General features: G+C 35.6%; 2 protein-coding genes across 5 annotated transcripts; both read right to left on the reverse strand.

Annotated features, from left to right (window-relative positions):
• Window positions 1–882: 882 nt before the first annotated feature.
• Window positions 883–8,371, reverse strand: LOC132633124 (chaperone protein ClpD, chloroplastic). 2 transcript variants are annotated; one of them, XM_060349347.1, is made up of 12 exons: window positions 7,375–8,371; window positions 5,963–6,120; window positions 5,657–5,886; window positions 5,429–5,537; window positions 5,225–5,355; window positions 4,504–4,605; window positions 4,134–4,415; window positions 3,920–4,023; window positions 3,546–3,840; window positions 2,022–2,255; window positions 1,629–1,865; window positions 883–1,455 (listed from the first exon to the last, which is right to left on the reverse strand). In XM_060349347.1, the coding sequence occupies exons 1-12, from the start codon at window positions 8,040–8,042 to the stop codon at window positions 1,129–1,131; spliced, it is 2,877 nt and encodes a 958-aa protein (XP_060205330.1). In that variant the 5' UTR covers window positions 8,043–8,371; the 3' UTR covers window positions 883–1,128. The 2 variants fall into 2 exon arrangements, with proteins under 2 accessions (XP_060205330.1, XP_060205329.1); XM_060349346.1 differs by having other exon boundaries at window positions 5,657–5,889.
• A 2,749-nt stretch (window positions 8,372–11,120) lies between these two features.
• Window positions 11,121–21,244, reverse strand: LOC132633125 (uncharacterized). Of its 3 annotated transcripts, XR_009579577.1 has the most exons (13): window positions 19,800–21,244; window positions 19,465–19,599; window positions 19,180–19,324; window positions 18,325–18,627; window positions 16,532–16,790; window positions 14,562–14,728; window positions 14,366–14,476; window positions 13,716–13,767; window positions 13,517–13,623; window positions 13,309–13,437; window positions 13,031–13,120; window positions 12,066–12,172; window positions 11,797–11,934 (listed from the first exon to the last, which is right to left on the reverse strand). XR_009579577.1 is itself a non-coding variant. In XM_060349348.1 (12 exons), exons 1-12 carry the CDS (start codon window positions 21,005–21,007, stop codon window positions 11,404–11,406), a joined length of 3,237 nt encoding a protein of 1,078 aa, XP_060205331.1. In that variant the 5' UTR covers window positions 21,008–21,230; the 3' UTR covers window positions 11,121–11,403. The 3 variants fall into 3 exon arrangements, 2 of the variants coding, with proteins under 2 accessions (XP_060205331.1, XP_060205332.1); XM_060349348.1 differs by lacking the exon at window positions 12,066–12,172 and having other exon boundaries at window positions 11,121–11,934; window positions 19,800–21,230; XM_060349349.1 differs by lacking the exons at window positions 12,066–12,172; window positions 13,031–13,120 and having other exon boundaries at window positions 11,121–11,934; window positions 19,800–21,236.
• Window positions 21,245–25,580: the final 4,336 nt, after the last annotated feature.

The raw sequence follows: 25,580 nt of genomic DNA on the forward strand, positions 1-25,580 counted from the left end.
TAAAAGTACTAATCCGCTAGCCAACCGATAAGATATCGGTTGGTTCGGTATCGGGTTAGCAATTATCGGACGGTTATCGGGCGGTGTATCGGTTAAATTACGTAACTACTAATTTTTTTTGCCTTGATCAAAACCTAAATGTGCCAGGGGTTGATCATCGAAGCCTGGGCAATAACGATTAAGGAATTTGAAAGACAAACGTTTTATTCATAATTTAACAACTAGGAAGTCAATTAAGCCCCATAGCCACAGGGCAGGATTTAACAGTTAAGAATTCACAAGTTTAATTTGAACCCTTCGATGGTGATCACTTCACCACCTTTATCTGGAACCACAATTATTGCAATAGTAACTTCCAACACAAAATAATAATTATTATTATTGTTATTTATGGTTAATGGAAGAGTTTACCGAAGATAATTACTGATGGTTCAGACTTTTCACTTTAGTGCTTTAGCTTTAGATTTTAGTGTTTTAGGTTTACAATATATATTTTATATGTTTAGGGGTAAAAATATAAATATGATAAATTCTTAACGGGTTAACGGTTTGCCCAATAAGAAAATTGTGTAATCCGCCCCCGCACTGATAAGTCGTTAACTACAAAATTTTAATCCATTCCCCAACCGCTAATCTGATAGCCCACTACCAATAAGTCAATTTTACAGTTGGGTTATCGGTGGCGGTTCGATTTTGAACAGCCCTACGGTTGGATAAGAGACAATGTAGTAAACAAAGTTGGTAACTGGTGTCTTTTTTTTATTCTCTTTCCTTCAGACTGATAAACTAAATGAAGTTCGTGATAATTAACAAAGCGCATTTGTCAATAGATGGAATATTAACGAATGTCTATCATAATAAAAGAGAATCGACAAAATAAGGTGAACTAGGGTAAGCTTCTTCATCTGTTATTAGCAGAATAAATTTGTAGCGTTAAATGCATGATCATCAATATACTACAACGATCATTAGAGCTTATACATTGTTGAAAAAATTCTGTGGCATGTCTTTACATGTATGAATCAGCTATGTCTAAAGCTATACAAAGAATTACTCATATACAGGTTGCTATATCGTGCTGTTATCACCTTACAGTACAGATGTATCAGATAAATGGGTATGCCGGCCTCACCGGTCGGTGACAACTGGATTTCCGTTCGTATCAGACAAATGGATAGTCCGGCTTGACTGGTTAATGACAACAGGATTTCCAGATTCATCTAAATGAATCATAGCAACATCACCAGCCATGAAATCCCCAGAAAGTAAAGATTCACTCAGGAGATCTTCAACCATTTGGGTGACAGCCCTCCTCAGAGGGCGTGCGCCATAGTTTCTGTCAAATCCTTGCTGGCATATAAGCTCCATTACATCTTCTGATACCTCCAAACTTATTCCGAATGAAACAAGCCTAGCTCTTACCTCCGCAAGCATCAGGTTTAGTATCTCGAGCATCTGCAACGAAACATACAAAGCAGTTACTCACGGTAGCCGATTGCTTTCTAAGAAATGTGCCAGAATAAAAGATCGCTCTATGGTCCATTTCAGTTCTCAGATTAATGCAATTTTTTGAATCAAACTAGGGGTCATCAAATAGGCTACAAGATGTAGATGTTTATAATACGAACCTGGGTCTTCTCTAGTGGACGGAATACCACTACTTCGTCTATCCTGTTCAGTAACTCTGGGCGGAAGTATGTCTTGAGCTCTTCCATCACTATTGCTTTCATACCAGCATAGGAGGCTGCTGATTCATCATCAGCAAGCAAGAAGCCGATAGTATTCTGTCTACCCTTTACTATGGCTGTCGAACCCACATTAGAAGTCATAACTATCAAGGCATTCTTAAATGACACTCTTCTTCCCTGTTGAATCAAGTTCCATAATTAGCAATGCCAACATCCAAGGATAAGAAATTCTTAAATTAAAATGTTCCGAGACAAGTGTTTTTTTGACAAACTGGTACTGATGTTCCGAGACAAGTTTTACAATCTATCTTATGGAATATTTTAAAATCAAACCTGAGAGTCCGTTAGGTGACCATCTTCAAACAACTGAAGGAGAATATTGAAAATGTCAGGATGAGCCTTTTCGATCTCATCTAGCAGCACTACAGTGAAGGGTTTTTTTCTGATAGCTTCAGTAAGAGGCCCTCCTTCTCCGTAGCCTACATAACCAGGAGGCGATCCAATTAACTTGCTCACAGTATGCCGCTCCATGTATTCGCTCATATCCAATCTGAGCATGGCAGATTCCTGGACAACACCAAAAGATACTTTGCTGAGTACATTGAATTCACAAAACCTAGTGATCGTTAAAACAAAACAGAACCGAATATAACAAATATAACTCTAGGAACCAGATGATGAACTTCTAAAAAAAAAGTAGATGACAATTTTTGAGTCTTATCCGCAATTTTCATCTAAAAGGTTGGATTGAGAATGTTGTTCAGATGAATCTTATTTGATTCAATACTTTCTCTGAAATCACCAACCGCCTAGGACCAAGAGATACAAATTCAAAGTGATGACAAGATTAAAGCCATTGCTACCTAAACGACTATGATCCAATTCTTTAATGAAATATATGTACTATCGATCTCTCTTAGTAATTTTGATTTATTTTGCCAAATTACGTGCCTCCACCATAGCCAATTAGAGAATTCTTTTGTTCTTTCTTTTGGGGTGGTGGTGGGGGAAGAGGGGAGGGGGTGGAAGATGCAAGGATATAGAAAGAGGAGACACTATCTAGTTAATGTAGCGGATTTTTGAGATATATAAGCAATGCTTTTCTTTATTTTATTATTGAAATGGATGAAGATCATCTGATCCTGGTAATGGTAAAAGAGATTTGAAATAAGCCAGTAAGACCACTACCTAGTATGTGTAAACTAGAAGTACTTATTAGTCAACTAATAATCAGAACTCCTGCTCCAACAAGATTAAATGGTGGTTGCTCATTTGACCCGCAATAGCCAAAGAAACCTAGACTGACCACACAGCACAGCCTCTGGCACCCTGCCCCTCTCTCTTTTCTTTTTTACTCTGTATGTTCAGAACCAGCAAAAGCACAATCTTCACATCCTATAATCATAGTTTAATACTTTCTTTAACCGAATAACCACTACCAGCAACCTAGAAAATTCCCAAGACCACCAGGCACCAAAAAGGTCCTGAGAACACCGTTACTATCACCAATATCTAACCATTGCCACCGAAATGGCTGGATTGCAACTTTTTAAACAAATTTAACTTCACTGGCAGAAACTTGGTGACTGCCTGGTGAAACAATTAAGGCATCTAGAATGAAAAGATAGAAGCAGATTTCTTAGTTTACAAGTTCTTCTAAATTTCAGACAAACCAATAGGGGTTTGATTTTGTTTGCCCGAATTATGCAGCTCCTGGTCAACATGCTCTACATTTAGATGACCAAAATCACGGGGAAGCAACTTCTTTTTAGAGTTTTAAATTTCTCCTCATTTGTTTAATCTGGAGACACATTTTTTGATGAATAATGCGAAACAGCTTATTTTATTAATACTTACCGAACCAAAATAAGATGCTGCCAGAGCTTTAGCCAGTTCAGATTTTCCAACTCCAGTAGGACCACAGAAGAGCATCGCCGAAATTGGTCTATCTGGGTCCTTGAGGCCAGTTCTGGATCTCTTAACAGCCCGACAAATGGATGTAACAGCCTCGTCCTGACCAACAACCCTTTTCTTAAGCTGCTCATCAAGACCAACCAGAAGCATTCTTTCGTCAACAGTAAGCTGCTTAAGGGGAATGCCTGTCCAGAGTGAAGCAACTGCTGCTATTTCCTCAGGTCCAACTACCGGGGGTCTATAGTAAAATCAAAGAATTTAAGTTAATTTACTTCTGATTTAAATTTATGACTTTCAGACAAATTGCAGATACATACTCATCTTCATCAGATGTAGAAGACGATGCTGGCTGCAAATCAAGTTCACTGCCATCATTCAAACGAGACGCATCATCATTTTCAGTCAGCTTGCTTGCCAGGATCTGTTTGTAGAGGGGGCACGGGTTTGTTGAATTTAGACCACATAAGGAAGTTCAAACTTTTAACGACAAGCAAAATCTAGAGAGATTGTGTAACATTTAAGTACAGTTACCACTTCATGCATGGCTTGAACAGCTCTAATTTCCTGCCAATAATCACTTGGTGGTTGTGAGAGTACAGATATCTGCTGTTCCTTTCTTCTTTTGTGAGCTTGCATACGAGATTTACTACCAGCCTCATCCATAAGATCGATAGCTTTGTCAGGAAGATACCTATCCGGTATATATCTTGCTGATAGTTGCACAGCAGCATTTATGGCTTCCAGACTGTATCTACACTTGTGATGTGACTCATATTTTTCACGCAACCCCAACAGTATCTGGACAGCATCCGCCTATATAATTTAGGAACAGGAATATCTGTTAGGACATTACATACCCACTTGTTCATACATATGCATACAGTATTATACTATTATTCACCTGATTTGGTTCATTAATCAAGACGGGCTGGAACCTTCGGGCAAAGGCCTTGTCTTTCTCAATATGTAATCTGAACTCATCCATGGTGGTAGATGCAATACACTGTTGCAAGAAAAAAGTTTACGAGCAAAGTCCATAAAACCAGATTTTAAACATCAAATGATCATTTGAATTTAAGCAACTAAATATCAAAGGATATGCATAGATGGACAACATACATATAACACACATATTAAGACATACAAGCATAAAAGTATTTGTGTTCTTTTTGTGTGAAGGCACTAATGCGTGTTGTTGGGACATCCTTTTCACCAACTTTCTCAAACCATAGGAAGAATCTTAGGAGCAGAATCTACGTAAAAGGATAATTGGTGTTTCTTCAGCAGGATCTTTTTCTCCGTTTTGTAAATTTAATGTTGAAAGAGAAACTTATATTGATAGAAATATTGAGGAACAAGCAGGTCAAGGGACAACAAGAGGATAAAAGAACATATGCTCAAAGAATACAGCAGAATTACGCCAAAACAAACTTCAAAAGTTAATTCAGCATCGCTGAAGAAAACACGCATACATCAATGGCTAGAAACCTTCGTCCCCTATCTGCAGATTAACAAATAGTTTATTTGACAAGTTCATCAGACTTTCTACATCTAAGAATGGAAGCCCACCGTCATGAATGCAACTACATAGAGTAATGCAGGGAACCAGAATAGGAAATTACCTGCAGTTCACCCCGGCCAAGTGGTGGCTTTAGCAAATTAGCAATGTCAAGACCAGAACCCTTATTTCCCCGTCCAACTGTGCCAGCACCAACAAGGGTGTGGACCTCATCAATGAATAGAATGACATGACCTGCAAATTATGTCAGTAGGCTTAGCCGATGATCAAAGAGTTTGACCAAATTCTACTTCCATTCTATGCTCACCTGACTTTTTTACCTCCTTAATTAATGTAGTCACACGTGCCTCTAATTCACCTCTCTCCTTTGCACCCGAAATCAATAGGCCAATGTCTAAAGACATTACCTGCTTTTTCTGTGTACATAGCAAAAAAACCCTAGTTAAATTGGTGCAGTAGCTAGCGGAACAAGAATACCCAAAAAAAGGAAAGAAAGAAAAAGAAAAACAAAATATGAATTCATTGAAAAGCCAACCATTAAGAATGCAGGAATATTTCCCTCAGCAATGTTTATCGCCAGCCCTTCGGCTATCGCTGTTTTCCCAACCCCAGCTTCACCAAGCAGAATAGGATTGTTTTTTGTTCGGCGACAGAGTATCTCGATAATTCTCTGAACTTCAGTTTCCCTGCCAATTACTGGATCTATAAGGCCCTCACTTGCACGGGAAGTAAGATCTACACAAAATTGCTCCAGAGCATTTTTCTCTGCTGGAAACGGAACTCATCTGAGACAGTGTGCCGAAATAAACACTAACAAGAGAGTGAGAGGAACTGGCCATACCTTTTGTTTTCTCAGCGGATCTGTCGATAGTTATTTTTCCTGGAAAGGATTTCTCGCGTGACCTTTTGAATGAAATTGGCTCTCTACCATCTTTAGCAAGCTCTCCTTGAAGCCTGGAAACTGCCTCAGCTGCCAACCGATTTATATTTACTCCTAACCTGAAATTAGGTCAGTCTACCTCCATTAAAGTCTTATACACATAATGTGTAACAGACAACAGAAAGATAATCATATTGCAAGACAGAAGGTATATAATACTCAATCAGGAAGGTAAAGAGGGATATTGACCAAGCTGGTTGCATTGTAAAATAGAAATTTTACAACAAACAAGAAATCAGTATGCATTGTTTGTTTATTTATTTATCTATAATTAAATCAGTATGCATTGTCTCAAGAGCTGATTGACTTCCACAACCTTGATACTGGGTTCAAAAGTATGGCGAAATATATTTGCATGTAAAGTAATAACTCAATGTTATACCGATATTCACTTGCAGCTTTGAGAAAAACACATGAGTCAAAGCAGAACAATCATTCATGCATAGGTGCATCATCGAAAATACAGAAATTGCTTATCAACAGGAGGTCAAAATATTAAGCTAGTTCCCAGGCCTACAACTTGAAAAAGAACATGTACATACATATAAAACACAAGTCGACAAAAAAGAGAGGCAGATACCATTTATAAGTTCAAACCAGAATACAAAGGTAAGAAAACAAAGGAATATCTCTATCTGGTATATTCTATAATTTGGAAGCCAGAACACCACAAAAATGGAAAGTGTATCCAGAATGTAAAATATGGCAAGCAACGATAGATGAGTCAAGGATGACTTTCTACGGAATCCCTAACTCCACATTCCTGGAATTGTAAAATAAGCTGATTAATTCTTATCATACAATCACAGATGACATTTCCTCAATTTTAGAAGCTGTTTTGGATCTCAAAATAAGCAACATTAGCTAATCTATTGTGATCCCAAGACATTTCTGCTAATCACAAAAGCCTACTACCTTTGTTCATACATATCCTCATCATCCACTACTTGCTTGCTCAACTAAAAAAACAACAGTCCATATACTGAAAACAAAGGAGCCCTTTAGCCATGAGAATTATTCACTTTTTTCCAGAATAACTTTTCACTTAATTTCAAAATCATTGTTTGGTTATAAAATTTCCAAATCCAATCGCGAATTTGGATAAGTGCTCCAAACCTGTTTTCCAACTCTATCTTCATAAATTCCAAATAAAGTGCTCTTTCTTCTCCTTTGCAACAAGTATAACCAAACACAACTTCATTTTCAACTTTCAACTTCATAAATTCCAAATAAAGTGAAACACTTCAACAAAAAGTACTAGCCAAAAACAAAACAAAAAAAAGCTTTCTTGAAGTAACTATATGTAATAGTACCTCTTGAGCACACGACCAGCACTGCCATCATCAACAGTAAACAAACCAATAGCAATATGTTCAGGTGCAATAAAATTATACCCCATAGTCCTTGAATACTCAACAGCAGCCTCAAATACCCTCTTAGTACTCGACGAAAACGCCACGTCAGTAGCTGAAGTAACTGATTCTTTGGAACCCAATTTTACTATATTATCCTCAGATTCATTTACATCATCATTCCATATACTCTTAACAACTTCACGTGCTTTTTCAATACTTATTTTAGAACCAAGAAATCCACCAGGGCTACGATCCTCTGCTATGAGACCTAATAAAAGATGCTGTGTATACACCATATCTTTACCCAAAGCTTTTGCTTCTTTTTGTGAAAACATTACAGCTTTTATTGATCTTTCTGTAAATCTTTCAAACACACCTGATATAATATATAAAGAACGTTTGTTTTTACGTGTGATTGAGTTGTGGGGTTTATGTGAAAGTGAAATACCAAAAAGGGATGAAGTTGAACTTGAACTGCTTGTAGAACAAGTAGTTGTTGTAGTTGAAGAAGGGCAATATGGGAAAATGGAAAAAACAGTTTGTTTTCTTTGAGGATATACAGAAACATAGCGACGAAGTTGAGGATTGAAGTTCACAGAAAGTGGAGATGAACAAGATAATTCCATTCAGAAAAGAAAAAAATAAACTATAAAAAATTTAAAACACAAGGAGAAAGAAAAGAAGGAGATGGAGATGATGAAGAAGAAGAAATGGAAAGTCAAAAGGGAAAGGTGAAGTATTTTTTAAGGATAAACAAAGTGTATATTTTGTGTATATTATATATATGAAAAGAAGTTTGTGAGATGGGAAGATTCTTTTTTTGTTTTACAGGAGAGGTGGAATTGGAGATTGGAGATTGGAGAAGACAACACGTCAAAGGCAAGTTTATTGGTGAAAACTGGGAGAAAATGTGTTAATAATGTTAAATTTGTGTTCAATAGAGTGTGCCTGGAAAAAAATGACTTTTCTCTGACAATGCCCAAACCTGTCTTTTTATGTACTTGAAATGAAAAGAGTACAAGTTGGCTTTCCTGTGTAGAGATTATCTTTTGTGTCTTTTTGTACACGAAAAAAAATGACACTATGCAATCTAAGTAAGGGTGTATAAAATAAATCGAAAAACGACACCAAATCGATAAATCGAATTAACTTGAGAAAAAAAATTGATTAGTGGTTTGATTTGACTTAATTTGGTGTTGAAAAAAAAAATCGGACCATAATTGGTTTGGTTTGATTTGATTTTAACTAAAAAAAGTCAAACAGAACCAAACCAACCCGACATTACATTTATTCAATTTTATACATTAAAAATATTTATTTGTAATGTAATTTATAAATATTTCTTAAAATTTTTCATAGTTTTTTTGTCTATTATCATATTATTTCAAGTTTGAACTTAGAATTTTGAATGTCAATAAGTTTTATATCTCATGAATGTTAGTAACTCAAGGAAAGTCCAAAACAAAACCAACTCAACACTAATGCTAACAAAAGAAATTCAATTCTATGACTAGGAATGACAATAATGTTAGATATCTATTCTTTAATTTTGCATAATTGGTTTAGAGAGTGAAAATACATAACTTAATTTTTTTTCTTTGTCTTGTAATTAAAACTTATTAGCCGTACTTATTTTAGCATAACTTAGTATTTTTAGATTATGGTCATTTTCTTTATGGCTTATTAATTAGCAATATTTATCTTAAGCGATTTTATTATCTTTTTTGTTGAATATTTTAATACAATGTCATCACTCATCTCACATTTTGGGTTATTTTCTTAAGAAACATCTTAATTATATAGTTGTATCTTACTAGGACTAAAGAAATAGTTAAAGTAAAAGTTATATGTTTGTTTGAAGACTTTTCCGGGAGAAAACCCGAAAAATCCGAGAAAACCCAAGGTTGAAAAACTTGATTTTTTTTTGTTTGGTTTGGTGTATAAACTTAAAAACCCAACAAAATTGGTTTAGTTTGGTATTTTAGAATTCGAACCAACCCGGTCCATGTACACCCCTACGACAATCTACAAAAAGTTTTAACTTATTTACTAAGCAAATTTTGAACTTTGATATTATAAAGTTTTTGGTCTATTAGGTGTACTTTTTAAACTAGTTTTTGATAATTGATATTTGGGTTAAATCACACACATCTCGATTATGGCTACTATTTGTTGCCAATATATACATCGGATAGCTCCATCCGTCAAGACTTAAACAAAGAAAAAGATATCTCTATTGAGAATTGAACAAATTATTCTCCCAAAATTTTATCATATTTCATTAATCATTGAATCACACAGTTGAGTGTAGTTTACTTTTTAATTATGTTTCTACAACAATTATGATGCCTAATCCAACATGACAAAGCAATAGTTAAATTTAATTATTCACGTAGAGGTCCCAGTAGAAGGGGGGTGGGGTGGGGACCCTGTGTGAATAGGGATAGAAATAATAATAATAATAGAATACAGTGGGAGCACGCAATTCCTTGGACGGAAGACAGGAGAAAAAGAACCTTACGGAAAGGATGGCTTCTTTGCTTATGAATCAAATAAAATTTCCATTTTCCAGAGGGGGCTTTGGCTTGTGGACAAAATATGTCCATTTTCATTTCTCCATACGCATTTTTTTAATGATCTTTAAGTTTTCTTTTTTCCTTTTTAGGTGCTTCTTACAAATTTACTTTTCCAAATATTACTTGTTTCTAGTTTTTTTTTTTTGGATGAGTAACATGCAATACTTTAGATAAAATTAGGCGATTAGCTATAACTTCCATTAAAGGGTCTTGAATAGTTCAAGTACCTGAACGGATAAAAAGTCTTTTTTCGTGTAATACTCTTTCAAGAAATGACACAGTATAAAAGAAGATATGACATATATAATTCCTAATTTCAGAACTTCAGTGTCAATCCTGTTTCCCAAGCTTCTTCTCTCTCTACATCGTGTCATCCCATTATTGGTCACCCTCGACCCAAAGAAGAGAGTTGCTCTCTTTTGACTTGATGAAGTCAGACAAAAGCATGAGCAAGATGCATGAATTGGAATAATGTTTACTCCTATATGGATCCTTTTGTCTTAACTTATGCATTATGTGATTGTTTCGCTTTTGAGAATCAAATTAGAAAGTCTTTCGATTTATTCGTATGTTCTTTAAATATTTAAATTGTTAATTTGTGACTTATAAAACCTTTTATGTAATTTTTAAATATGTAAATTATTTTTTAAAATAAACTTAAAGACTCTATGTCTGAATTCACAGTCAGAATAAAAAAATTGTATGTCCGAATTCACGATCAAAGTAATTAAGTTTGACTCTCAAACTCCAAATATGTCACCTAAATCGGGGCAGAGAGAGTAACAAGTTTCTTCTTGTCAACAATAGAGGGGGAGCTAATAATTGCACTAACTGTCATGAAGTTGTAATTAAGTGTGCACAAATTCAGGAATTAACTGGGGACGAAAAAAGTCGGCTATTCAATTGGCCGTTTTTAGATATTAGAATTTAGATACAGCTGAATGTCAACTGTAGGTAACCAGTTCAAGATGCTAAAACCAATACTTGTATAAAATATCTCCTGAGTTTCCAGCGTTAATGAAAATTGAAGAATTCTGCAGTACCAAACTTGAGGAAAACGTGCCAGATTTTGACATCCTAAGTCAATGGTAGAAAAATCAAAAGAAAGAATCTGTCCAAACAACCGTCTTCAACAAACCTTTCTATTTCTTCTTCAATAAATGACTTATACATTGTCCTTTTCTATAACTTTACAATTACCATCACACATACATTTTCACCAGATCACTGAAACTATATTTCTAAACTCTCCTTTTCAACTATAATCATACAACAATTTTTATATTCGAAACGAGTATCTGACCCCTAAAGTAATAAGAAAAGAGACGCTTTAAAACTGCAGTATCATCAGAATGGCTTGCACCTAGCTCCCCAGTATATCTAGTCCTACACTATTTTGCTGTATAAGATTCTAACAGTTCTCGGAGGAATCAACTTGACTCCATAGTTTCTCAGCATAAGCCTTCTCATCTTCTTTCTCCTTAACAACAAAGTCAGTAGCCTCAATCACTTCCTCTTCCTCCTCAGGAATTTCTTCCTGCATACACTCGTCTGCCTCTTTTGCTGCCTCACATACATCACTCTGCAACTGAGTTTGCTCAGCCAATGCCTCCCTCATCTCCTGTGGGGTAGCAGGTTTGTCTGCAGGTCTGTATTTTGGTGGAGGAACCACAAAGGGTAAAACTATATCGTCCAAGTTTGTCTTTTGGTTCGTCTTGCCTTCAGCATCTGAAGGGGGAGTAATGAATAAGATACCTAGTTCATAATTAGAGACATGAAGTCTCGAACGTAAACTAGAATAACTTTTATTTCCATTGATTTTCTTGTCAAGTGAACCAGAAACCGGACGCCCCCATGCAGCTTCACTGAAATTGTGTGATCCACAATAAACCCATCCGAAGGAGGAGGCATCTTTCCTCGATTGAAATCTTCTTCGAGCAACCTGCTCACCTCACATATTTTCTTTTCGTTATTAGGACTTCTAAGTGAGTACTGAACATGAATAAGAACTAATTATCTAAATCTAAAAATTGACACTGTTATGAACCAAAGAAATTGTGATGGGTCTCTTACAACAACAATATATCCAGTGAAATCCCACAAAGTGGGGTTTGGAGAGGGTAGAGTGTACGCAGACCTTATTCCTACCTTAGGAGGTAGAGAGGTCGTTTCCGGTAGACCTTCAGCACAAGGACAAGCAATAGAAAGGAGTATAAAAAGTCAAGGCAAAATACTACAAAAAGCATGATAAAACTATCTGGAAAAAAATAGCCGTAACTACCACAAATGAATACGATAATCGACGCACAGGAAACAACAAATGGTCACAGATAATGATAATATGCATGTAAAAGCACTCCATTTGAATCTAAAATATTTTGCTCAAATCTAAATTTATTAGTTTCCACTGCTGTGAAAACCCAAAACCCAGAAAACTAACAAGTCTTCTGATGAGACTTCTACAGAAGATGAAAAAAACATGTCCATTTGTTCCCATAAAAACCAACACGGGTTAAAAAGTACCACAAGATCAGACCAGCATAAACATCAAATAGAAAATTGCCAATCTAAGTTAGATAGAAAGCTCATCAAAAGTCTATTCATGCCATTTATCTATGGGAAGACATTGAACCTCCATAAGGCAGTAAAATCACCAATAGATACTTACTAATGCAATTAGCATCAGGATCTTCCCAGAATGTCAGTACAAGAGACAAGCAAATAAAAGCTTAGACCACCAAAAGCAATTGGAAAAGCATGAAACAAATTAACTCAGTGCATATCTCAAAGGAATTTTGTCTGCAGAATAGCAACATCAGATAGTGAAACAGCAATTGGACCATTTGTACAGAACAATAACTGATTTCCTCATTGTTCCTCAACAGAAAAAACAGAGGCAACAACTGTCTATACTCAACTCATCACACAGAATTTTCAAGCTGACGTTGAGTTTTGAGAAGAACCCTATTAGGACTTAATAAAATTAACTGCATATGTGTAATAGAAGAATTATGTAATTGTGTTCTGGCAGCTTTTACCTTGACATGCATGGGATACCCAATTCTGTAGCCAGGACAAGGAACCGCATCATGTAGAATGCGCATAGTTTTCAACCGATGCCAAGTTTTCTGAGAAACGAATACCAAGTACAATTTTTTTACTTAAAATTGGAGTAAATGATTGCTCAATAACTTAATAAGAAAGAGCAAATTCATTCTTCCAGTTCTCAAGCACAATCACAGTAAGAAGAAAACCTTGCATTAACTAAAGAGAAATATGTTTCTCAAGACCTAAAGGAGAGATCAAATAAATCTACCTGTGAAAAGCACAATATACGCCGGGATGCCGAGATTCCACTTCTTGCATTTTTCACTCGTTCAATGGTAGGAAAAATAATTCTAATGGATGGGCTCCTCAACTCTTGGCTCACACTCCAGCAGCCCCACTAACAGGAAAGTAAGGATGAAACTTGAACCTAACAATAATATATTCTTCAAGCTAAAGTTTTAATGATAGCTACTCACATCTGGATCTGATTCCTCCGATTCAGAGAGCCTCAATGACCGCTTTCCACCTGCTGCTGAAAATGCAGCTAAAAATTTTGCATTGATGGACCCAATTGAGGATGCACCTTAACAAAACGGCAAATAATCATCATTGATAAACATCAATACATTTGAAGGACAGAGCATGATGATCATCAAGTAACCATGAAATACTCACCAAATACAAAATCAGTTTCTAAATGTTCCGGCCATTTGAACTGGCCCAAAACCTGAACTCAAGATGCAATGGAAGGAAATGTGAAAAAGTCAGGATTCAAATAACTGGTACAGATAAAGATGTCTGTTCCATCTTCCACCTATGCATACATTTCGAAACACTGTTCGAAGAAAATTAGAAGAACTTGTGGTCGTGGAAGTGAGGGATAATGCATTAAGAATAAAATCGGGTGTGAAAGTGATGGATAATGCAGTAAGAATTAAATTGGCTTCATGTCTAAGCCTCATAAGCTGTTAGACCATGGTATTCAACGTAAGCCATCAGAATCAAAACAACGGTTCAAACAGAAGAAGGAAGAGAAAAAATTATATTTTGTGATATCGATCGTGACTTTTCAATACTATAACTGCTACACTTGAGCTGGCAACATGAGAAGGGTACAGAGCATGGCTCTTAAAAGCATCATATGTCACAACTTAAACGTAGTGCCCATAAACCCATGGTAGAGCATTCTATGGGGCTGACACCAAAAAAATGATTACTAGTAATGTCCACAGGCCCAAGATATAGTCACTATTCTTTAATAATCACACTAAAATGAGAATCAGTTTAAGTTTGACATGTATAACCAACCTGTTTCAGAAAATTACCTCTTGAAGCCGCCAGATTCCCCAACACCTTTGAAGGGATGCAATTAGTGAGCAAATTGCAGAAACATGTTCACCTCTAATAATTTCTGAAATGGCTGAAAAGGATGGACCCTGCAAAGTTATGATCTCAATATGACTCTACTAGACACATGACAAATCTGTTCAATAGCATAATCTAAAAGAGTCAGATGAATACCTGTGATACATGCAGTATCAACTGCATTTTGCTGCTGCTTCCCTCTAAAGCAGCACTAAGAACTTCACTTGAGAAAATATATGCAGAAAACACAAAAAGACCACTGTCCGAGAGTGGAGCAACCCACTTCGCAAAATTCTTTGGAAGAAACCCAAGTTGAACACAATCTAGCACACAATAAAGCAAAGGAAATGGTTCAAAATTAATAACCAGAGAATAACTCGGTGAAAAGAAGAATGCAAATGAATATCCAATTTACAGCACTATATGATCTAATAGTCCGCCACTCTAGCAATGTGGACCCGAAAGCAAGATGTCAGTGAGAACAAGACTGAGCTCCTTTTTATATAGGTATTAAGTAAACTGAGAAATTCAGCTTTTACTAAACTATTATCATAAACCCGAAATTACTTCTAGACTCCATTCTTCAAGCTGCTTTGACCATTAATATGTCACAGCCGCCGCCACTGGCATCTATAATAAACTTTCCTCTAATTAAGGAGTCCGAACATGCATCAAACCAAACTGACCCTAGTGAAGATTCTTATCATTACATTTTAATACAGGTACCGTAGATAATACTCCCTCCGTTCCAATATGTGACATAATGTTAGACGCACAAAGTTTTTAAGAAAGAACTATGAATGCATATGCAGCCCCTCAAACTTGTCCGAATTTTTCATTCAGACACTTAAACTACAAATTGTTCCTATTGAACGCTTGAACGCAAGTCATTCTGTGCCTATTAGACTCGGCTTACACACACTCATAAACAACTAAAGCTAGTGATGCTAAATGCCTATCACTTGACAAAATGAACGAATAAATACATGACACATGGAATTTATTTTTTTAAAAAACCTCTCTTTCACAAAAAATTTCCAGAATCTTCCGTCATTATTAGTCTTCTTCTTGACCCTCCACCCTGGCTCCCCTCCCTCGCGCAGATCTTTTCCATTTGAGTAAATGGATAATATCAAAAGCTAATCTTGGTTCTGATGAGGTTTTTGAGAAGTGAGGGAAGAATTAAGGCGGAGCAGTGGTGGCTTTACAGAAGGTGAGAAGGCGCCAAGGCAGCGGTCGACGGTGATTTTTCCCAGTGAAGATTTATGGGAAAGTTACTTATGGTTGTATGTTTTTTGAAGATTTCAGGAGCTTGTTTTAGAGGAGAAGATCAAAGAAACGGGTAAGATTGATTTTCCGGCATTGGCTATTGTTTTTTCGGCCAAAACAATAAAAGGAAACAGTTAATATATCTTTGGTTAGATGTCAACTGGACTAATGGACTTTGGACTTTTTTTTATTTTCTTGATTGGTTAACAATCTCCAGGAAAAAACCAAGCCATCACCTGTTCACAACCTAAATTTGACCCTTCTGCTAGGGGAAAGAATAATTCAAGCTAAATGTTGGGAAAGAAAATGAAGACGGACAAAAAAAAATTGTATATGGCCTGACCCGCTAAAAAATCGTGAAACACACAAACTATGCCATGTCAATAAAATGTATCTAATAGCACAGTTTAACTTGAGTTCACGGGTTCAATAGGAACAGCCCGTAGTTTAAGTGTCTTAGTTTAAGTGCCCACCCGAAGGGTAGCGGCTGCAGGTTCCCATGTCATCAAAAAAAAAAGTGTCTCAATGAAAATTTTGGACAAGTTTGAGGGGCTGCATATGTATTCAGCCTTTTTGAAACTGGTGGCCTACAACATGACATAGCATTTGTGTGGCTATAAAACTTTTGAAACCTGTGGCCTTAAAACATGCCAAAACATTTGTCTGTGCTTATAAAACCTTCTCATTAATGGTAAAATGAAAAGTGTAAATTTAATTGTTTCCAAATTTAGAAGTTTGTTATTCTTTTGGAATGGACTAAAAGGAAAGTGTGTAACCTATGCTGGAAAGGAAAGAGTAGTACAATTCAGCCAATCTTCCTATTCAAATATGTAGATATGAAGTGCAAAGTAATTTACCCCCTAAAGAAGGATTTTCAGGATTAGGTATGAGAATGCTAACAGCATTTGCATCAGCTGGTATATGTGAGACTCGCTTTAGAATAACCTCTGACATTCCAAATACATTTTCACTGCATTTCCCAAGGTAAGTTGCAAGTTTCTTCAGCCTTGCTCCATTAAGATCCACTGAAGTACGGAAGAGATGACTTAGACCAGCCACTGATGCTTCAACAGAACCCACTGACTTAAAGTGACATAACTCTGGCAAACAATCACCCTACAGTAGTAGTACTTCAAACTTCAACTTTACCAACCACAAAGAAAATGATTCCAGATAAGCGCTTACTAATAGCAGTGCAAAAAGAGAGAAAACAGTGAAAGAATACTCAACTATGTGACATATACAGAGGGCATTTACAAAACTGCACAGCTCATAAGATACAAAAACCTATAATAACAGACCTGTTTTCTCATAATATCAGAATTTTAAGGATGGGTTTATTCAGAAAACTGGTATCAGAATGTAATGGGGTGGGTTTGATTTAGATAATCTTCAAATGAATACCTTTCTCACCCTCAATCAACAGGGAGCTACTCCAAAATTAAGTTAAGAGAACAGACAATGCTAACACAATTGTCGGGAATATGCAGCCAAGAAACTCGAACTCTACAATTCCCCAAGGCAAATGAGATTTATATGCCAGTAAATTATAGAGAACTTCTAATTTTATGAAGATATGACCCTTGGGCCTAACTGGTATCAGAATGTAATGGGGTGGGTTTGATTTAGATAATCTTCAAATGAATACCTTTCTCACCCTCAATCAACAGGGAGCTATTCCAAAATTAAGTTAAGAGAACAGACAATGCTAACACAATTGTCGGAAATATGCAGCCAAGAAACTCGAACTCTACAATTCCCCAAGGCAAATGAGATTTAAATGCCAGTAAATTATAGATAACTTCTAATTTTATGAAGATATGACCCTTGGGCTTAACTCAACCCCAAAAGCTAGCTCATGAGGGGAGGATTGCCAAGTCCGTATAAGGAGACCACCAGTCCCTTCCCCAACCAATGTGGGACTATCACCCACTCTAACAAATATTTATTATATTTAATTACCATTACTTATATATATTTAACTTATTTTTCACTTTTATTTTTATTTGGTATGATGGACATGAGTTGAGCTTAAATGGAGAAATATGGTCACATGGCCAACCCCAACTTGCTTGGGACCGAGGCGTAGTAGTATCTTTCTACAGATTTCATGTAACAACTCTTTGTTTTGAGAAACCTCATATTTCTCAAATCTCAGCCTTAAGATGTACTGTCAACTCTTACCCCATAGTGTCCACAAAAGCTAGAACACACATTTACAGAACCGTGCTTTGGTAAATGGGGAATCACAAACCTTTTCATCGTTTTAGGGAAAAGGGGAACAGAGAGAAAAGCAAGAGATTCTGTCATTATTTAAGCAAATTTCATCAGCAACTAAATTTCTCACTTTTATATTCCATATTGATGTCTATAGATATGCTAGTGCATCCTTTTCCCTTGCACATCAACCAGCAATACCTTGTGATACTTTTTTAATAACACCACAAAGTATAATATAAGTTACATGTAAGCTGCAAAAGTAAGACAGATCACTGTACTAAGGCTTTTATATTTGCTTTCAAACATTTAACACTAACTGGTAGTAATTGCTTTAGTAATAACAGTTCAATCAGGCACTATACCGTAAGAAAGATATATACCAACTCTATATCAGGCAAGATAGACAATCACAAGGACAGAGGGTACTGACCCCTAAGAAATGTTTTGGTTTTGATATAGAAGGAATGCGACTTGAGTGGACTCCAGGTACAGAGGCGACCAGATAGCCAGCACTTCCTTTAAAGTCATAGTTTGTTAGCTCCAGGATCCAATGGGCCTGACTCGGTACATCAGCTACCAAAAAGGCCATAAATGCAGCTAGTTGAACAGCAAAATCAGATACCAAATGTCCATTATTTTTCTCTTCAGATATTGTTGTGAAAAGTGACAAGTAGTCTGGTACATCCAGGCGAGGGAAATCCTGCCACCAGACTGTATTCGTCACTCTGCACCACTGCAGCATTTGAGTTGAAAACATTAGTACATCTGGACGAAAACAGTTCTTCGAGCTAACATTTAGATGATTAACAAATATACATAAGATATAGGGCCCTTCTTAACCTATTTTTTAAACCTCAGTAGGAACGGCATATGAAGATTACCCCTCTTCAAAGTTGAGGACAATCTCTAATGTACGATTTTCTTTGTTCAAGAATATCTGATGGACTCTTAACTTCTACTTGGCAGCACAACACGACGTTGCAGGTGTCAGAAAAATTCTATATGCTCAATTAGGAAAACTTTTAGCAATCAACCTTACCGCAAGCACCACAACCTTGTTCTCTTTCCCTCTTCTCAATTTATTTTAACATGTTATCAAGATTAATAAGTGTACTGACGAAAAGGGAAACGCAGAGAGGAAAAACTGAATAGTTAAGTGAGTGGTGCCAAAAAGCACGTTCCTTTCAAGTTCACAAATTAATAACATAATTATAAAAAAGTTCTAAGAGAAAGAATGAGCTGATTCACACAAGAAAACAGAGAGAAAAGGTGATTAAACAAGCACCTGTCCTGCCACCAAATTAGCAGATGTGACCACAACACGGAGACTATCTCTCCTTTGCAACACAAGCAACTTTGGATGATGGCAACCAATGCCTGCTTTCCTCAGGTCTTGACCAAATGCTATCACCTCAGGAAATGGGGGATAACTATTATCAAGAATTCACGTGATCAAAAGGCTGTCCATTGTTACATTCCTAAGCAATTAGAGAAAGCCAGCATTTCCAATGCATTCTCCTGACAATTCGCAAAGCCGAGTGAAAAAAGGGGTGAAATTATGTTAACTTACACGACAACTAGTTTTGGAAAATCTGAGTAAGGCTTTGAGGTTCTTTTATCAGGACTGGAACTCCAACACCTTTCAGCATTGTGGCAAGCGATTGTAACAGGTAGATCAGCTGGAATCTCACAGTAGGACAGGAACCTATAAGAAGAAATCCATTCAGAATAAAAGAAAAGCACAAAAGCTACATGTAGTTTGGCCATATACATTCCAAACTATGTAATAGACTACCTTGACTTTATTAGAGAGTTGCCAGTTTTTTCACAGGTCGTTAGGGAGCTCCAAGAAACTCCAGCTTAAGCAGAAGCTGAATAAAATGCAACCAAGCAAGTCTGACTTACCATGGTATATCAGCAGTAAATGTTGCAATAAATAGCTGTTCAAGAGTCTCAATTGGATAAAGAAGCTCTGGCAATGATACAGCATCAGGATCTTCTGAAAATTTTGGTGGCCCTTCATTAGCCAGTCGATTCAAAACGAACTTCTTTCCTGGAGGTGGAACAACACCAGCTCTATTCTTTTCTTTCATCGTATCATCAAGTTGACCAACAACCTCCTTGCTCACAAACCCCAGAGATAAAGCTTCCTCTTTCCCATTAGCATTGTCGCCGTTCTCATGAGATGCTCCATCATTATTCACTTCTTTTGCACCCTTCCCATCAAGATCACATGTTTCCACCTCAATAGCAAGTGCAGAATCTTTGGGGAGATCACATTTCCGATCCTGGCCAGGTTCACCCTCGACCAGCAATACCTCTTTCCTACTAGTTTTTTGACCAGAATGTACTCCAAGAATACTAGCCACTGGAAACTTAAAATCCTCATCGACTCCAATTCTACCATGACATCTAACTCCCTTTCCATAATCAAGAATAACACATTTGTGGATACACGACACAGGATAGTTGCTACTTAATATTTCCCTACACATATTTAACAACACATTTGCTTTAGCAATTAGTGCATAACTTGCATACCTAGCCGGAGCACAATCTTCGAGTAATACATTGTTTTTTCCATCTACATTTCTATCAACAACCTCCTGAACAAAGACAGCCTTTTGCAAACAAAATCCTATCCGTAACCCCATACAACATGTCCCTTGACTTCCACAGACAAACGAAACTTCATCACCGACACAAATATCCACAACTTCACCTTTTGCAATTCTAACCCCATTAACAAACACCCCATTCAATGAAACCCTAAACTTTCTCGAACGAAAAAATAACCCGTCACACAAGTACAATTTCTTGTTCAGTGGGTCAAAAAGAATCTGGCAATGAATATTACTGACTCGATTGTCTTCGAATATGAAATCACAACGGCTATAATTACGGCCAATAGAGTAAGGTTTATAGGGTTGGAGATGTATAGTATCAATGGAAGAACCAGTAGTTTTTTGAATTAGAGGAATTCCAAGAGGTTTTATTTGTAAATATGTTGTACTTAATACATTTGCTCTACGTTTCTTGCATGGTAGAAGAGAAAAATCGAGTCTATGGCGTTTTGAATTTCTATGGTGACTACAATCTGAATACAATTTCATTAATGAAGTATAGTAAATAAATAATTATCAATTGTAAAAAAAAAAAAAAACATGGGTATTGAAGGTAAAGAATTACAAAGAATTGAGAGGAGAATTGTCAAAAAAAAAAAAAAAAAGGGAAAGAATGGTGAAACCTGAAGAGTACAATGGAAGCCAAGAACTGTTCTTCTTTGGTCTAATTGAAAATTTCCCTCCAATTTGATATTTATATAGGGATGTTGGGCTTTCAACAAATTACTGGTCCTTCAACTGCATTTTCATTGGGCCTTATGACCTGATAACTGGAAAAGATTGGGCAATTCGCAGGAATGTCCTTATTTTGGGGTGGGGTGGTCTTTAATTTTGGTCCATTAAATTGGCGGTCTTTAATTTTTGTCCTTCGTTAGAACCCTTTGATTTCGGGTTCGAACCCCGCTCAGTAAAAATTTAAAAAAATAAAATAAAATAGCAAGACAAAGTTTGAATTCGCAAAACAGTATTTTGCATGCTTCAGATAGAGTTTCAAACTCTACCTTAAAGCAGAATTTTGCTTTCAGGCAAAACTCAACCTTAAAAATCTTAGATGTTACCTGAGTGTTCTCAATAATGTGTCCATTCTCATCCCTCGGCCTATGGAAACATATCAAAAAGTTACTCAGCTGACACAAAGCAAAATTGCCCAAAGTAAGTCCAATTTGAAGAAGAACACTATCAAAATGAATTACCTCTCACATATCTGCGCAACATCTGCCTCAGCATCAGAGTTTCAAACTCCATCTTAAGGGAGAGTTTTGGGCAAAATTCTATCCTGCGAATTCAAACCTCCACCTTGCGAAATTCCTTTTTGTTTTTACTAAGTTGGGATTCGAACCCTCTAAACTGGGATTCGAACCCAGAATTTCGAGGTATTAGGCGAAGGCCGCCAAAAATTAAAGACAACCAATTTGAGGGATAAAAATTAAAAACCACCCCAAAAGAAGGCCAATCTGCGCAAAAAAATGGAAAAGATTTGGGCAAAATTAGGACAACGCATTGGAGTTCCATGATTGTGTTTGAAGTTCAAATAAGTCGTCCTATACAAATGGAATGTCTATATGGGAATCTATTTTGGACGCTTAATTACCCTTATTAAAGGAACTTTTTGTTTATTATAATATATAGATTAAGGTTTTTTTTTAACTATTAGTATTTGATTTGTGAATTGGGCTCCTCTCCATTTTCCTTCTCTCCATTTTCCCCAAATTCTATCTTGGATTAGAAACACATGACATGAATTACAATTAATGACCAAGATTTAATTGACTAAAACAAGGCTCTAACCATGATTACATAATTAATAACTTATCCATTAATATTTTAGAATATTTTTCTCTCTCTACCTAATTTACTTTTCCTACCCAGTAAAATATCTTTTCTGATTTACCCGATTATTTTTTGCCACTTAATTTTTTTCCTAATAGACCCATTATTCAATTGGTGATATTTTCCATTTTTTCAATTATGATGCTTACTAATTCACATAATATAGACCCCATTATTCAATTGGTAATTGTATATTTCTGAAAGAGTTGTCTATATTCTGGAAAATATCACCATTAAAGAGTTATCATGATTGAGAAAAAAGATGGAATATTAAAATAGGAAGAGAGAGAATATATTTTAATATATTAATGGATAAGTTATTAATTATGTAACCATGGTCAGGGCTTTATTTTAATCAATTAAATCTTGATCGTTAATTCTAATCCATGTCATGTGTTTAATCCAAGATAGAATTTGAGAAAAATGGAGAGAAGAGAAATGGAGAGAAACTCAATCCTTTGATTTGTAAAACAAATATTGTTGTGTTTGGTAAAAGTGATAAATATTAGTCTATAATAGCACGCCCACTAGGAATTTGGTTTTGAAAATTAAATTGAAACCCTAGCATAGTTTATTGAAGTTTCACCTTTAAAACTTCTATCCGCTAAACTGTTAAGAGTTTCACCTATAAAAAAATTTTGAACTCCAATATAGTGTAATGGAGTTTTACTTGTAAATGCTTCGAACTTTAGCACACATACTGAAGTTATTTTGTGTTGTAAGTAATTACTTTTGTCCCTTTTTTTCGCATTAAAAATTTACTAATCATTGAATAGTTCTGATGTGATTGCTAAAACTTAATTAATAGTCAAAAAAGTGTCTATTTGCCGATTTCTTCCCAAAATTCCTAAGTGAAACTTACACAAATAGCTATCTTTTAATAGCTTCTAACTAGTTATAGCTACAAGTTGAAGATTTACAATTCGTAGCTGCTTTTGACTATATTTCAGTTGTATCTCGCATTTTTGAAATACAGTGAAATATAGCGAAATACAAAACACGTTAGAATAAATTTAGGCTCTATTTTTGGAACATATTTTTTTTTAAATTTTGAGAGAAAAAATAGGCTATATTTTTGGAACATAATATTCTTTTCCTTTTAAAATAGTAAGTCAAATTAAGTCAACCATATTTCACATAAATCACTGAAGAGTAAAATCAGGCCCTATTTATGAAACAATTTTTTAAAAAAAAATTATGGGATTCAATTTAAAACTTCCCATAAATCACGCATAACAGTTGTTCTTCCATAAAAGCTTACGAATCTCTCTCAACTTTTATCACAATCAAAACTTTTTGAATTCAAAAACAACTAAAGATCTAAAAACTTCCAAATACAGAAAAATATACACTGAAATATAATGAAATATGATTTATTGTTTAAGAAATATAAAGTTGTAATATGCGTATATACAATGGAATACAGTGAAATATATCAGAAACTGTTTCATAAATTAGAAATACAAAATGCAGAAATACATTGAAATACAAAAGTCGTGAAAACAAAGTGTAGTAAAAATAGGCTCTATATTTGGAACATTCACTATATCTACACCAAACAAAAAGATAAATACATTGAAATACAGCGAAATAATGTACTGAAATATACTGAAGATTAAATGTATTGTTTGTTAATACACTGAAATATGCTGAAACATTTTATCAAACACTTAGTGGGCATGAAGCTCCACAACTCTCATCAATGATGTTCTTATGGGAAATAAGCGAGTTGTCTCAGGTTGCTACAAAAAGGATGTTATTCGGAGATAAAGACTTTCAATTGGACTAGTTAATAAATCTTCACTCCGACGTCTTTCACTGTTGTTAAAGCTCTTTTTTTTCACCCCGTCGTCGACCATGGCTGTTGCTACTACTCTAGGATTCTTCTAATTTGTAAGAGAAAATGAGATCTAGGGTAGGTGATGTAACAAAAGCATATGGAGTTCATATCTGAAGAACTAGAACCTTAAGATTTTTTTCGAGGTTGGAGATGGAGATAGTAGTAATAGTGGTGGTAGTGGTGACGGCGGCGTGGGTGGTGAAGATAGAGAAGGGAGGGAGGGGTAAGTGAGGGGAAGGAGAAGAGAGGCTAGAGATAGAGTAAGGGAGGGAGAGAGGCGGTAGTGAGGGGAAGGAGAGAGAGGAGAGGGAATTTTTTTTTAGGGTTTGGAGAAAATGATAAATATTAAATGTGTAGTGAGGGAGAATAGCGAGGTACATGTATTTCAAAAGTTACTGGACCAGTTATCAAATGTAATTTTGGAAAAATAAAGCTATGAAAATTAAATAAAAAATAAGGTAGTTATTATTCATAAATAAGTCTTACAGGTAGCTATGACAAGTAAATTTTCCAATTCTGTAATGTGAAGATGTCTGAATCTCGTGTGCTTACATGCTATTGGGCTTATTTGTGGGTTTACATAATATTGGGCCCATCAGATGACCCCTCGCCAGATACCTGCTTATCCGGTATATGGTATAATCATCACATATATTTCTACTCTTTATTATAAAATATATATGAATATTTTTAATTGTACATATTTTATAACGTGTAATCACCATATATTTTATTTATTATAACATATGTATAAATGATTTGTGATGTATATACCACATATATACCTTACATTTTCTCATAATGTATATATGTATTTTTATTTTTTTATACATACCTTACATCATTGCCGTGAAATATGTTATGTTAAATTGATTTGATTTATACGTGTCATCTGTGTTTCTTCTTTATCTTTTGAGTTATTAGTGAAATTCTGACTCCGCTATTATATATGTGTATAAAACAAGCTAAGCTTATGAAAAATCTTTTGGCAGCTATAGATATACATGAGACAATTTCTCTATCTATACGAGGTAGGGATAAGATTTGCGTACACTGTATTCTTCTCAGACTCCATTTGTGGAATTATATTGGGCATGTCGTCGTTGTTGTGATCAAAAGTATCAACCAAATGGGAAAATGCAGTAGGGAGAAATTCAAGCAGTGTGAAGTGTGAACCCTTTTCTTTCCTGTCTTTTACTTTTGACAAAAGCGCTTATAGTTTTCCTTCCGGGTTTGTTTGGAAAGCCACCTAGTAATTGGAATTGGTGTAATTACTAGGATAGTATTTACTCAGCCGAGTAATTACACAACATAATAATTAGAATGACCTGTTTATTTGTCATAATGTAATTACAAGCATATTGTTTGATTGCACATGTGTAATTACACAAT

Source organism: Lycium barbarum, chromosome 3 (assembly GCF_019175385.1).
Source record: "Lycium barbarum isolate Lr01 chromosome 3, ASM1917538v2, whole genome shotgun sequence".
In the NCBI taxonomy this organism is placed as follows: domain Eukaryota; kingdom Viridiplantae; phylum Streptophyta; class Magnoliopsida; order Solanales; family Solanaceae; genus Lycium; species Lycium barbarum.